Consider the following 13,983-nt stretch of genomic DNA (forward strand, 5'->3'; position numbering starts at 1 on the left):
CTGCAGGGATATATCTGAAGCAATAAAATACTCTCTAGTGAATCAAACTTCTGCAGGATACTTTCACAGATCAGGATGGTTAAAATGGCTCTATCAAAGTGTTTTTCGGGAGTGCTGCGACATCCAAGGTATGTTGACTGCGTTCAATAGAGCCATGAGTGAGTAGATATTGATGTACATAGCAAATGCTTGCTGCTAATTTCCCTCAGTACTGAATGATGACATGCTGCTCGATGACAACTTCACCCCAAGAAGGGAATGAAGCTTGAGTATGTGTTAGGTCTTTACCTTCTTCTATCCCAAAATTAATTCGAAAATAAGGTCAAGGGTAAGAGTCTGATTAGGTGCAACTGCTTTGTGTTGGACACTCAAAAATCAAAATCATCTAACAACCCTTCCAAACCACTCAAAACAAACAAAGTGACTCCTCACTTGCATACCTTTTTTCTCAAAACTCCCCAACCCTGTTATTAAAGAAGTAATAGAAATGTCTAAGCTTTGTGAACCCAATGGTTATGGTCAAGAAACTGCTGGCTTTCATTCTAAATTTGATTGGTCTGCGATCCCGGCAAAGCATCAAGGAAGCTTCAACTTATGAAGTGGCGGTAGGGTTGGGCAGTCAGGAAAAGGCCAAGGGGGGTTCAGCAGAAGTGAAATTGGAAGGTGAGGGGGATGAGTGTGAGTTATGTAGTATTTGTTTGTCCAGATACAGGGAGGGGATGGGGCAGGGCGCCAGAGTTCTTCCATGCATGCACAAGTTCCATAAGGCCTGCATCGATAAATGGTTTAACATGTGCCGGAAAACTTGTCCAGTGTGCAGGTTTTCCATGGGAGCTGAAGAAAATTTTCAGAAAAGGGAGGAACTAACTGAAGAGATGGTGATATGGTTTTCTTCCTTCCATGTAGCTGGCTTCTAAGGGGGTATGGATTCTAAATAGTCATTTGTAAAATCTATCAATTCAGACTTCTCATGTGGTTATGACTGTGTTCCAATCTGCAGTTCCCTTGGATCAGGATCATTTGCAGTATTCTTACTGTCTATATCTTCTGCAACAGAGAAAGAGTTCCCTTGTTTTTTGGCCACCTGACCTGCTATATCTAGCTTCTTGAATACCCTTTTTAAATTTGCACAGTAACATTTGCAAGAAAGGCATTTGATCTCCTCATGTCACCATCATCCCTCGCATTGTTGAAAAAAATATTTTTTGATGGTAGCGTTACTCCAAGGTTTCATAAAATCAAATTTGATGATAACAAAAATAAAATATGATTATTAATCGTAAAAAATAGAAAGACTCTTAATAAGAAATATTAATATCAAAACTTAATGCCCTAAAAGGTAAAGAGTTTTCTAACAGATAGAATGGTTTCGAGTATATGATGATCTCGAGGAGTGACTTGAAAAGATAAAAGTCATAAAAAGTTACTTAATACTATATCATTAAATTTTATTATATCATTTATTAATTATTAATTTTTAAGGATTTTTAAAATATTATTATTTTATGTATTTAATGAGGTTATTAATTTAATATATTAGCTTGTGTTGGAAACGAAGATTTTATCATTTAAACAACATTATTAATTTATTCAAGGTTTTTTTTGTATTTTGTTTTATAAAAGATGGTGTTTGTTTTTTTTACTTAATTTAAAATAGAAACTTAATATTTAATAGTGTTATATATTAGGTTATTTGTTTTTGTAGTATTTTATTTATATTAAGTATTAAAAAGTAAAGAAAAACTAATATGTTATTTTTTCTATTTAGAAAAAGTTACATATTTTGATTTTTTTTTTTTTTAGTAAAAAATTTATAATAAGTTATGAAAAAATAGAAAAACAAACCACCTAAATTCTGAAAATAAATTACTTTCAACAAAAAATAAAAAAAAACAAACACCAACTTGCCATTTTTTGAAAAGAAAATTTATCAAACTATTCATGGAAGTAGCCTTCAATTACAAATTGGATGAAACGATTCTAGCATTGAAGCTGGTGAAAACTTACCATTTTCCAAGAGTTCCACACAAAAGCCAGACCTTATCATTTGGGAGTGGAAAACTGCATAAAGCATTCACAGTAGCATGAGCGGTTGACAGGCCAATCGATCGGTTGGTTGGTACTTGGTAGTGTGTACTGTGTAGTGGCTATTGGTCAAGTTAACCGATTGATCAACCAGTCGGCTGGTCACCCAACAGTCACCCGTAACCTTAGCGACTTGTTTCTTGGTTGTCGGCCTTGTGGATTCATTGTGGGAGAATATGTTTTTAAAGGATTAGGTGGTTTTTATTTTTTTAACTTAATTTTAAATAAAAAATAATTTTAATAGTGTTAAATATTAAGTTATTTGTTTTTTTTTAATATTTTATTTTTTTTATTACATATTAAGGAAAAAATTCAAATATTTTAATTTTTTTTAAGTTAAAAATTTTTAAAAATAAATAATAAACAAAAGTTTCATAAATAAACAAAAGTTTAATTTCACTCCAATGGGCATGTACAAGTCTCTTCAAATTCAACACCCTTGAAGCTCTAAATCACTCAAACCTCATTAAATAAACAAAAGTTTAATCTCACTCAATCTCAATGTTTTCATAATTGAACTAGTCAGTGAATTGGAAAAATTACCAGTTTATGGTTCAATGGTCGAACTGATGGTTGAACTGCAATCAAATAAGTGATGTTATAAATATATCATTTATATATAATTAAAATTTAAAATACTTTAATATTTTTAAATATATAGATATATTAATATATTAACATTTTATTAAATTTTACCTATAAATTAAAATTTATATAGTCTATTGAGAAAATAAAGACTAATCTTAATTAGGAAAATACCCACGAGGGGGGTGAATTGGGTTTAAAAAAATATTTTTCAAATACAATATATTTAAACAAAAGAAGCACAAATATAAAGAGATAAGGTTAGAAAAAACAAACTTATATTTTATAGTGGTTTGACATCCCTTACCTACATCCACTCTCCTCAAACTTTTAACCAAGTGAGGGTTCCACTATACTTGAAGCTTCAACCAAGCTTCCAACACCTCTACACTTGGATTTCGACTCCAATGGTCTCTTACACAACCTCTTCAAGCCTTTACTCACTTGAAACTTTTAACACTCATAAGAACACTCAAGTACAAATTTAAACTTTTCAACCAAGCTCAACAAAGATTCAAATACAATTCAAATGCTAGGAAGAATCACAAGGGTACATTAAGGAATATGCAAGTGGAGATTTAATGCACCAAGAAAAGAATGAGAGCTTTTGAGTCAAGAATAGGTAAGTAAGCAAATAAATGTAGGTGTTCTTATACTCATAAATAAAGTGGAACTCTCAATTTATAGATTTTTAGCATTGGGAGCCAAAATGCCAAAAAGTAGCCTTGACCGATCAAGCAGAGAGTCGCCTGATTGACTAACCGTTAGCCAATAAATGCATGACAGATGACCGTTAGACCTCGATCTGGAAGACATAACCATCGACTGGGAATGAAAGGCTATTGGAAGATAGAGAATATCTTTGCTTCTCTCAACTAGCCTTTGTCCGGGAAGACATAACTAGTCAACCGATATTATAACTGGTTAAGCCGATTTATCAGTGCCTCACTGGTTCACCATTTTTGGCCTGAGAACCTATCTTTTTCTATTCCTTTTACTTTTAACATTTAGGCAAGGTCTTTAGGTAAATGAATATGTCAAATTTAAAGTGATTTGCCTAAGGTTCATATATTAAAACTTGGGTTTTAATCGAAATTTAACTTTAATGCATAAACGAGTTTTTAAAAATGCATGAAAAGATATGAAAATCCTAAGTGCACTCATGCATTCATCTTATATATGTTTCCTATGATTAAAGGGTCTTTCATTTGTCTTAATCTTGCATCCATTGGGTCTTTTAATGAATTTCTCGAATATCCTTTTGAATTTTCAAACTAAAACCTGAAATTCTTTTCAATTCAAAATGATTAGCAACTTGACCATGATTTGTTATCATTAAAACACAATTAGGAGAACCCTTGGGCTAACACCGATTATTTTATAATTTTAAAAAATATTACATTATTTTACTTATATTATTTACACTTTTATTATTATAAATTTTTTGAAAAGAATCATTTCTATTATTTCTTAATATATAATGCCAAATATAAATTAAAAAGTAGTTAAGTGGTGTTCTAGTCATCTTTTGAGCCTTAGGCCCAAACATCAAATCCTCATGTTGGTTTCCATTTAAGAAATTTTCAAAACGAACTTTATATTGGTCATTCACCAAAAACACATTCCAAGAAGCAGCACAAGGTCTAACAAATAGCCCACATGAAGTTGGGCTTCTAGGATTAAGGCTCATTTGGTTGGGTTTGTTTTGCCAAAAAAATTAAAGGGGGTTCAAGTTTGAACTAGCAGACTAATTCACCAAGTTAGTGGTTCAACAATTGGTCTGTCCAATTTGGTGGTGGTTTGATAGCTATCTTGGTTTAGATGGCAACCCATATCGGATCAAACTTTGGTCGATGGCCCGATTGATCAAACCGACAGATCTAATTCAATTTTTGAAACATTGCTCAACCTAGCATAATAAATGTTTGAATATAAGAGAAGATAGGATGAACAATTTTGTGCACTTAAGTAACTTACAAATGAGTAATCAATGCACAAACAGTTAAAAGTTTTTGAATGAGAAAAAATGGTAGTTCGGAAAATCAATGCTTGTGTTCTCTTGTCAATAAATGCATAGGAGCTCTCAATTTATAGGTTCTCAACCTCCTCAAACTCCTTTTTCTCTAGAAACAGGCCTTGAACAGTCAAGCTTCGATTTGACTAGTTGACTAGCCATTAAGCATTAAATGCATGGCAAATGATAGTTGGTTCTTAGCTTTGATTGGACCTCGACCAGGAAAGGGGTAGCTAAGACTAGGAAAGTAAACTCTCTGGAAGAGAGAAGTTTTGTACCCTAAACTAGGCCTTACTTGGGAAAGGGCAACCAGTTCAATTGGTTTCTAACTAGTTAAGTTGATTTAGGCTTTCCTCTAGATCGATTTGACCAAAAAAACCCGAAAACATTCTTTTTTCAACCTTGAAGCTTTCTAACATTTAAGCAACATCTTTTAAGAGCTTTATAAGGCAATTTGGAATCACTTTGCTTAAGGTTTTTGAAGTTTAACTTAGTTTCAAATAAAAATATGAACAATAACACTCGATTTTATGATAACCAAGTATAATAGACTGCATGAAAAATATTCAGAACCTAAGTGCACCCAAAGAATACATCTTACGGAAGTTATACTAGTCTTGAAGGGCCTTCACACATCCAAACCTTCATATTCCTTGCATTTTCTTAGGTGACTAAATTTACTTTTGATTTTCTTAATATAAACTTGAAACTTAACTTGATTTAAAACTATTAGTTCACTTAACCATGTTTTATCATCAAAACATATTTAGGAGTACCTACTCCCCCTCCTTATAGATATTATCAAATGTGATATCTCACATTAATTAAGTGAAGAGTTCCCAACAATATATATGTAGTAAACTCCTCTTAATTGTGTAAATGTGTTTTAAAATCGTAAAAGCTCATTAGGCTTAAATAAGTAATATCTATATAAGAAAGAGTAAATTATTACAAATGATATCAATGACGATCTAGATTTTGTTTAGCCTCACAAGGGTGTTTGTCTCTCTAAATGGTCCCACAATCTCATGGGACACAATATGGATGTTATGTTTGCATGAAGAAGTAAATGTAAAATCCTAAAATCCCATATTGGATAGTAGAAGTTCTCAACACTAATAGTGACTCCTCTTAACTGTAAAGACATGTTTTAAAGCCATGAGAGCTTTTTGGGCCTAGAGTTGACAATATCTATATGGAAGGACATAGATCACTACAACCTTTAATCAATATATTATGCCCATTATTGCATAAATTCCAAGGCATGCTCTTAGATTCCCTTACATGAAATGGTGGTGCTCGGAATGATTAAAGTCAGTGTGTACAATTGAATCTCTCACCCATAGCTTGACTAATCACTTGTTGGAGGCATAAATGAGGATAATTAATCATTTTCTTGAGTCATACTCTTTCATGGTTCCTCTTTGTGCTAAGATGATTAAGAATTAATATGTAAAGTGCTTAATCATTCAACTTTGAAGAGGATGATCACACTCTTATCTAGACTATTCATTGTTATCATGATTGCCCTCTTTTTTAGCTTTAACCTCCTGCCCTTTTATTGATTATTTCACAAGTTCAAGTAGGAACAATTACACATCCTCATTCAATGTGATTAATCATGTATTCTAGAATGATTGATTACTCCTATCATTTAGCTTAGTCTTTTTTGGTCTTTCTCAACCTTTCTCTTTTTCTCCATGCTCTTGTTGAGACCTTTGAAAGTGTTCTTGCAGTATTTGCTCCTATTTATCAATGAAAAAATACACTAAAAACCAAGGAAACTTATCAAATGCCAAAATTAAGGGTCAAAGCATCAAATATGAGGTAATGGGTCAGTAATAAGTGTTTAAACCATTGAAAAGGTTCTAAACAACTCTTTAAAATGTTATGTTTAAGTTATTATCATAACCATCATCAACTTGTTACTAGTCTTTTAGTAATAAAAACAAGAACAAAATAAAGGACTCAAACATAAAGACAAAACAAAATTAAAAACTTGTGAATACTAATGAATCATGAGTTAGCTTCAATTTTTCAAGAAAATTTTGTAATAGTTCTAGTCTCCCTATTTGCTCTCTCTATTAGTAAATGAATATCAATTTATGAGATTTGCTAATTTTTCTTTCTAGCCCTTCTCATTATAAAGCTTTCCACTTCATTCTCTATGTTAGCTCTGATTACTTTTCAACTCTATTATTGCAGAGTTTACTATCCTTTTTCATGGTACTTAGAACTTTTTCAACTATATTTATTCTTAGCCTTTTATTTTCTTTTTCTTGTTTTTTTCTCTTTTTTTTTTCTTTCTCTTTTTATAACATTCAATATTGGCTCATGCAAGGGGTGGTGATGAAGCACTCTTAGGGGCCTATTACCAAGGTGTTAGGAAACCACCAAATCATAGGTGGCTCTATCTTAACACAAGGTACTAGACTTTACTTCTTTATAGGTAAAAGCTTCTAACCTTCCATATCTTTAACAAAGTTAAAAATTAATTAATTTCCAAGCAATGTTTTAACTTATTCTTAAGAACTTTGGTTAGCATATCAACTTCATTCTATTGTGTATGGACCCTCGATAGAAACATTTGTCTCAATGAAATCCATTCTTTAATTTTATGGTATTTCATATCAATATTTTTTTGTTCTAGAATGAAAAACTTGATCTTTGTCAAGTGAATGACAATTTGACCACACCATAACTTCCTTGCTTAATTTCAACTATTCCACAAAGCCTTTTAACCAAATATTTTTCTTTGTGACTTTGATAACTACCATATGCTCTACCACTTTCATGGATAATGCAATTGCTTTCTACAATATATACCTTCAACAAACAAGTTTAATAGAAAAAGTATAACAAATAACTAGTCATAGACCTTATGGACTCAAAAGTTTCCTTCAAAATCTAAATCAACACATGTAATGACTTGAACATGTCCCACTTTACATTCAAATAAAATTCATAAGTCATGAGTAAATGAAGTGGGATAAGAGAGCCATCATCAAGTAGTCTAAAATAAACACAACAAACACTCACATTACATATATCTATGAGACATCATGAACATGTCAAAATGTCTTCATCATTGGTAAGGAGACCTTCTCAATCTATATGTAGGTCCTTTTTTCCTGGCCTCCAAGTTACCACATAAATTTTCTTCTCCAAATTACCATGTAGGAAAGTTTTTTTTTTTTCCCTTTATATCTAGGAGAAAAATTTTCATTGAAGTCAATTCTTTTTTTCTTTTTTTTTAGAAATATTTTCGTTATTAATGGAGCTTTATACTTTTCTCCATCTTTTTCTAAAATAATTTCTTTCAAACCCATGGAATATGCAATTTTTTGGAGTTTAGATCGGGTTTTGATCTTTCTTCACTCTACAGGAAGTAATTACAATTCTAAAAACCTCTCAATTTAAAAGAAAAACCCTAACTACCAAAATGTTTCCGTTGCCGGGAATCGAACCCGGGTCTCCTGGGTGAAAGCCAGATATCCTAACCGCTGGACGACAACGGATTTATTGATGGATAAGGCTAAATTGAATTTACATTCTGTTTAAGCGTTTGATCGTCTTTGTAATAGATTCATTTATGGAAGGGCGAAACAGACATTTGATGAAAAGGTTGATGAAGCTGTCAGTTTTTTAAATGAGGTTGATCTCACAGGCCGTATCTCATGGGCCCTTTCTCTATACAAGATATTAAATATCATCTCGTCCATCGAACATCGGTGGCTGCGCAGTAAAACCAAAAGCTTCTTTAACAGTTACAACTTCCAATTATTTTCCTTTCCTTTCTTTAATGGAAAATGACATTCATCAAATCCACATTCAAGTATAGCGTAAATTCCTGAGGCTTTGTGAGGGCAGTACTGTAGAAAAATTTGCAGATATGGAATCAATCGATGCCCATTAAACTTTTCATCCTGGTCATTCGAAATTCTATGATATGAGATGGAAAGATGAAAAAATCCAGGGTGAAACCACCAGATGTACCAAAAATGTACCTGGGGGTACCATACATAGCCTGACCCATGAATTTAATCTCCCACAGACAACTCCAAAAATCTATCGACCTTTTGTAATGCAATTCGACACTGTTTGATAAGGGACACACACAGTAGTGGTGCCACGCCCTAAAAGTAGTATAGGGTGATAATTATTGAGAAGGCTTCTTCTGGTACCAGCTATGTGACCACCCACCCTCTCAAGTTTAGTTTTGCTTTTCCCATGGTTTAGATGGGTGGGTTTTGTTTGGTTTAATGTCATGGGCTCTCCAAGGCTTTTTTTCTGGAATCATAAATGGGGTGGGGATCAGGAATCAGGAGTACAATCAAGAAAAGGAGATGTGAAAGGGGATTAACAAGCGCTAGCCGAAGATATAAAACACCATCCAGAAAGTGAATTACAGAAAAACAAGTAGGATTAGTGATGGATGAATGGATAAAGAGAGACCCACATGGGGTTTTGGTAGTGCAGGGTTAGGTGTCCTCTCATTGGACTGTGGTTCAATCAGGATGGCATTGTTTCCTACTTTTAAATCATGGAAACAGGAAAGAAAAGCAAAAAAGCAAAATACCAGAATCCAACAAAAGGGTGCATAAATGCCTGTAATCATAAAGGGCGAGAAATGGGCCTCAAGGGGAAGACAGACAGAGGGGGGAGAGAAGGAAGAGATGAGAAGACGTTGACAGTGATAGTCAGTAAAGAACAAAACGTCCCATCTTTCCTACTGTACATCTTCCCGAAAGCATTTAACCGCTGTTTCCCCACCACTCATAAAAGAACCTCAATTCTCACCCATTGCTACAAGAGAAGCAAATATATATGTTTTATATATATATATATATATATATGTTTTATATATATATATATTTATATGTATGATCGATATTCATAGAAAACCAAAAAAAAAATGAAAATAAAGACTACAGATGATAGGTCAATGGCCAAGTGAAACAGATAAGGAAAACAAGACCCAACAAAATTCCTACTTGTTTGGAAATGCCAAAACATTTCTTTTCTCATTCCCTCTTGGTTCTTTCCTAGAAAAACTATCCAATAGCAGAGAGATTCATCAGCCAACAAAACATCCACACCCATCAACACTCTCTCCCATCTGAGAATTGTGCTGGGGGAGGTGATTAAGGGAAAGAAAAGCACTGATACTCGTCAAAATGGGGCCGTTGAAGTTCTATGGAGCGTGTTCTTTTTGGGAAGTTGAGCGGCTGTAGCTGAGGTTAACTGCCCAAAAAAAAAGAAAGAAAGAAAATAGGCATCAACGTCAAATAAACCAATAAAAACCGACCAGCCACCTTGTGGTGTAAAACTCCAAAGTGTTCAAAGCTCAATAGGGGGAACCCCCAAAAATGGTGGGTCCATTTCATGGTTATTTACCTGTTCTTGCTGTCGTTTGAGTCTGGCATTCTCTTCCATCAAATGGGCAACTTCAAGCTCCAACTCATTCGTGTAAGCCTGTAATAAGAATCGCCAAATATGGGAAACATGAAGCAATCAAAATCAAAATCAAAAACAAAAACAAAAGCATAGCTTCAGAAAACAATTGCAAGCTCTTGATTTTATATAATGAAACAAGGTAGATGGTAGAAAGATACGTTCCTGTTTTCGAGCTCTTGATCGAGCAGCGGACTCACGGTTCTTGATCATACGCTTATGCCGTCGATCGCAGGAATTGTTGTCGGATTCCGAGAACCTCTTCTTCCCAAAGGAGGTCAAGCCGGTAGAGGAAGCTAAAGCATCAAAAGGAGCGCTGAAGGAAGCAACATTTGAAATGGGGTTGTGTTGTACCAAATGCGAGTGTGGCCTCGCCGGGTGGGAGCTTTCAAGAAAGTGGAACTCAGGCCCCGAATTCAAGCTCAAAACAGTGGCCGGAGGCGGCGGCAGAGAACCGTAGATGCGGGCCTCGGTGACGGTGGACTGGTCAAGAGAAGCAACACTGGTGGGTGGCTCCTTGTTGAAGGGTCGAGCGAGAAAGTCTTGGAGGATCACACCTCGGAAGTTGGCGTGAGGATTCTGGGGACGTGTGAGCACAGAGAGATCCTCTCGGGAGGGATGATCATGGAGAGAAGCAAGATTGATGTCTTTCCAGACCTCTTCCATATTTTTGCCTCTTGGGGTTGGGAGCACAGACGAAGCTGGTGAGAAGGGTGATGGAGACGAAGAGGTTGATGAGGATTTTGAAGACGAAGACGAGACTCTGTTATTGTTATTGTTGCCGCTGCTCAAGTTGGCTTCTTCGCCACCTGTTGATGACAACATTTGGAGAGAGAGAGAGAGAGAAACAAAGAAACAAAGAAGTGTTCGATGCTTGTATACTAGTACAGTAGCAGCGTCAATGGTCACCTCTATTGTGATATTGTGGGTACTTCACCACGCGCCACGGGCGTGCCAATATGCCAGTCTCCCTGTGCTTTCACTTTTCACTCTCAGGGATTAATTGCTTTGCTTGGGCAGTTGGGCTCAACTCCAAGTCTCCAACCCAATCCCTTCCTTAGCCCCCCTCTGCTCAGAGCCTCAGGCCCAACTCTACTAACCTACTCTTACTTTATTTTATTCTATTCTAATTCCCATACTTAAAATTCTGTTATCACCCTGAACTAAACATATATACATTTCATAAGAATATTATACAAATAGATGACCAAAAAGTATGGCAAAAGCTAACTCAGTCTTGGATCAAGTACCGAGTTCAATTTATTGTACAGTGAGAAAACAATGGAAAAAACAGTTAGGGCAGTTCTAGGAACAAGAGACAAACCCTTCCTTTTAAGAAAAAGATGTATGTTATTGTCTACTGTAAATTTAGAAATCGAAGACTTAAGTTAATGTGATGGATATGTATCAGTATGTGTGACCCCTTGTCAAACACTTGTCCAATTTATATTGAAAATGGTGGTGGGATGTGGTGGGGTGGAGCTGAGCCAGGAGCCCGTAGAGGCGGAGGCAGATGAAGTGAAATGCCATTGGTCCATCTGTTGAGTCCTGTAAACCGCCGCCCCCGATACACACTCTCTCATGTGTATATGTGTATGGAGAAAGAAAGAAAACTGATGGATTTGACTGACCTTATTCCACAGGAGAGAGACAGAGAGAGAGAGGGAGAGAGATCCTAGAGAGACGGGAGAGAAATAAAGAGAGATATGCCGCCACTAAGAACAAGTCTCTGAGCTAAATTCTGCAGCAGCAGATTCTCTTGAACTTCCGTCTCTTTTTTTGCAAACACCCACTGTCAAGATTTCAAGAAAAAATAAAAAATAAAAACTCCCTCTATTTGAAGTGTCATGCATATAGATGGTCAGAAATAAATCAAAAAGTAAAAATAATTGATCCAACACCCTTTTTATTCGAGGGATAATATGGACTGCCACTGGTCATCTCTCAGTCTCGCACTTGCTTTTCTTGGAGAAACCATCTCTCTTTCTCGTTGTGTGCAATCATTTTCCTGGATAAAAGATTTCACCGTCCCACCGCTCCTTTAGCATTTCTCTTTTTTTTTTTTTTTTTTTTATATTGGTCATGTGTTGGGAGTAATAAAAGTTAGAAAAAGATACAGAAAGAACCTAGTACAAGAGTAAAGAAACCAGTGATTAAATGGTTTGATTTAGTTGGTGCTGTTACTCTCATTTCTTCTTTATTTCCCAACTTTTTCAAGTAGTTGATTTAAATGGGTAGATCACCTGTTCACTTCTTCTCATCTCTCTACTCATTCTCGTGGGGAATGGGGATGACCCACCTTCCAACTATATAAGGAAATTGCTTTTTTGATCCAACACTATGAACACCAGAGAAACTTGCTCTATTTAAGACTCATATTTTTAGAGTAATTCTATGTTTCCTTTTCTACATAGATGGCAAAGTACCAGACCAATTAATCAATCAATGCTAATACTGATGCTGTTTTCTTCTTTCTGGGTCTGCACAAGTATATATATATCTATATATGAAGCATGCAAGTCCTTGGAAGTTATAAGCCTTATGGCTGCTGACGTAGCTTGATTCTTGCTTGTGAAGCATTGCTTCAAGATTCGCTATGAGTTGGCCGTCCTTTGATCCGACGAGGGGTACAAAGAAATCAAGTTGCAAAGATAGGATTTTTCCGGGAAAAAGCAACACAAGTCCACCAGACGGGTCATTTACAGTGATCAATGTGGCCAAAACTTTGTTAAAAAAGAAAAGAAAGAAAGGGAAGGAAGGGGTGATGTAATTACTGCGATGCAAAGGACACAGAGGCAACGAACCAAGTAGTAAATCAAGTTTGAAATTCAAAGGAAAGAGGGGTCCAGAAGAAGTCAAGACAGGAGGGATTGAGAGGTTGGTCAGATCATCAGTGTCACAGAGTCTAGTCACCGGGAGAGACAGCTGTCATCTCTGCATAGACTGTCCAAGCTTATTCACACCACCACCTCTCTTCTTCTTTTACAGTACTACACACCCTACAAAGTCTCTCCTCCAAAATCCAAAAACGCCCCCACCACCACTCCTTTTCAAATAGTTTTCTATTCTACTGTTTCCAAGTTCTGGTTCTGCCAGCGTTTGTTTTTTTAGAGTAATTTATTTTCACATTTTAAATTTTAAATTTTTTATTTTTTATGATTTATCATAAATTTTTAATTGAATAAAAACAAACAGTCAAAATATTGAATCTTTTTAAAATAAATAATATATTAAAAAAATAAACCGTACTTAACACTATCAAATAATAAAATTTATTTAAAATCAAATAATTGGTTTTGCCTATCAAACATGGGCATGTTTAGAAAACTCGGCAATGCTAGTCACCATATGTGTGCATAGACTGCAACCTATAAAATGAAAGGTTTTTTTATAAGAAAAAAATAAGGGTTAGTTTGGAGGGGAGAGAGAGAGAGAGAGAGTCAGGGTGAAAATATTGTACTTTGTTCACTTGATTTCGCGAAGGGCAATCCTCCCCTCTAGTGGGTTTGATTTGATCGCGACCCATCAAACCATCATGCTGAGTATCCAGAGAAAACTGCCATATGTGTGTATATATGTAATATTTATTTTTTTCTTGTTAATCAGATTCTGATTCTTTTATGTGATGTTTATGTGACTTAGGCTATGACCCTTTGTAGCAAGGCGTGCACCGTGTCATAAACCGTTGGGTGTTAGTAGAAAGACCTACTGCACCAGTTCCAAGGACAATTCCATGGATTGGTGGTGGGCCCGTTGAATAGTAGAAGCCAATGACGGAGAGGAAGTGAGGAACGGCCCTCCCAGAAGGAAGTTTTTCTTATTATTATTATTAATGAAGGGCTCAT

General features: G+C 35.3%; 1 protein-coding gene and 1 non-coding gene across 2 annotated transcripts; both read right to left on the bottom strand.

Moving 5' to 3' along the window:
- Window positions 1-8,130: 8,130 nt before the first annotated feature.
- Window positions 8,131-8,202, bottom strand: TRNAE-UUC. The gene has a single exon. It is a non-coding gene; the product is annotated as a tRNA-Glu (tRNA).
- Window positions 8,203-9,583: 1,381 nt separating this feature from the next.
- LOC117913160 (protein FD) lies at window positions 9,584-11,018 on the bottom strand. Its single transcript, XM_034828104.1, has 3 exons — window positions 10,304-11,018; window positions 10,082-10,159; window positions 9,584-9,928 (listed from the first exon to the last, which is right to left on the bottom strand). Exons 1-3 carry the CDS (start codon window positions 10,961-10,963, stop codon window positions 9,857-9,859), a joined length of 810 nt encoding a protein of 269 aa, XP_034683995.1. The 5' UTR covers window positions 10,964-11,018; the 3' UTR covers window positions 9,584-9,856.
- Window positions 11,019-13,983: the final 2,965 nt, after the last annotated feature.

The sequence above is a fragment of the Vitis riparia genome, chromosome 4, assembly GCF_004353265.1.
Source record: "Vitis riparia cultivar Riparia Gloire de Montpellier isolate 1030 chromosome 4, EGFV_Vit.rip_1.0, whole genome shotgun sequence".
Lineage (NCBI taxonomy): Eukaryota > Viridiplantae > Streptophyta > Magnoliopsida > Vitales > Vitaceae > Vitis > Vitis riparia.

Coding starts and splice junctions, on each gene's coding strand:
- LOC117913160 (XM_034828104.1), bottom strand. CDS start 10,963: ATGTTGTCATCAACAGGTGGCGAAGAAGCCAACTTGAGCAGCGGCAAC. Junction 10,160..10,303: donor GATCAAGAGCTCGAAAACAG/GAACGTATCTTT, acceptor TTCTTATTACAG/GCTTACACGAATGAGTTGGA. Junction 9,929..10,081: donor TCAAACGACAGCAAGAACAG/GTAAATAACCAT, acceptor TTTTTTGGGCAG/TTAACCTCAGCTACAGCCGC.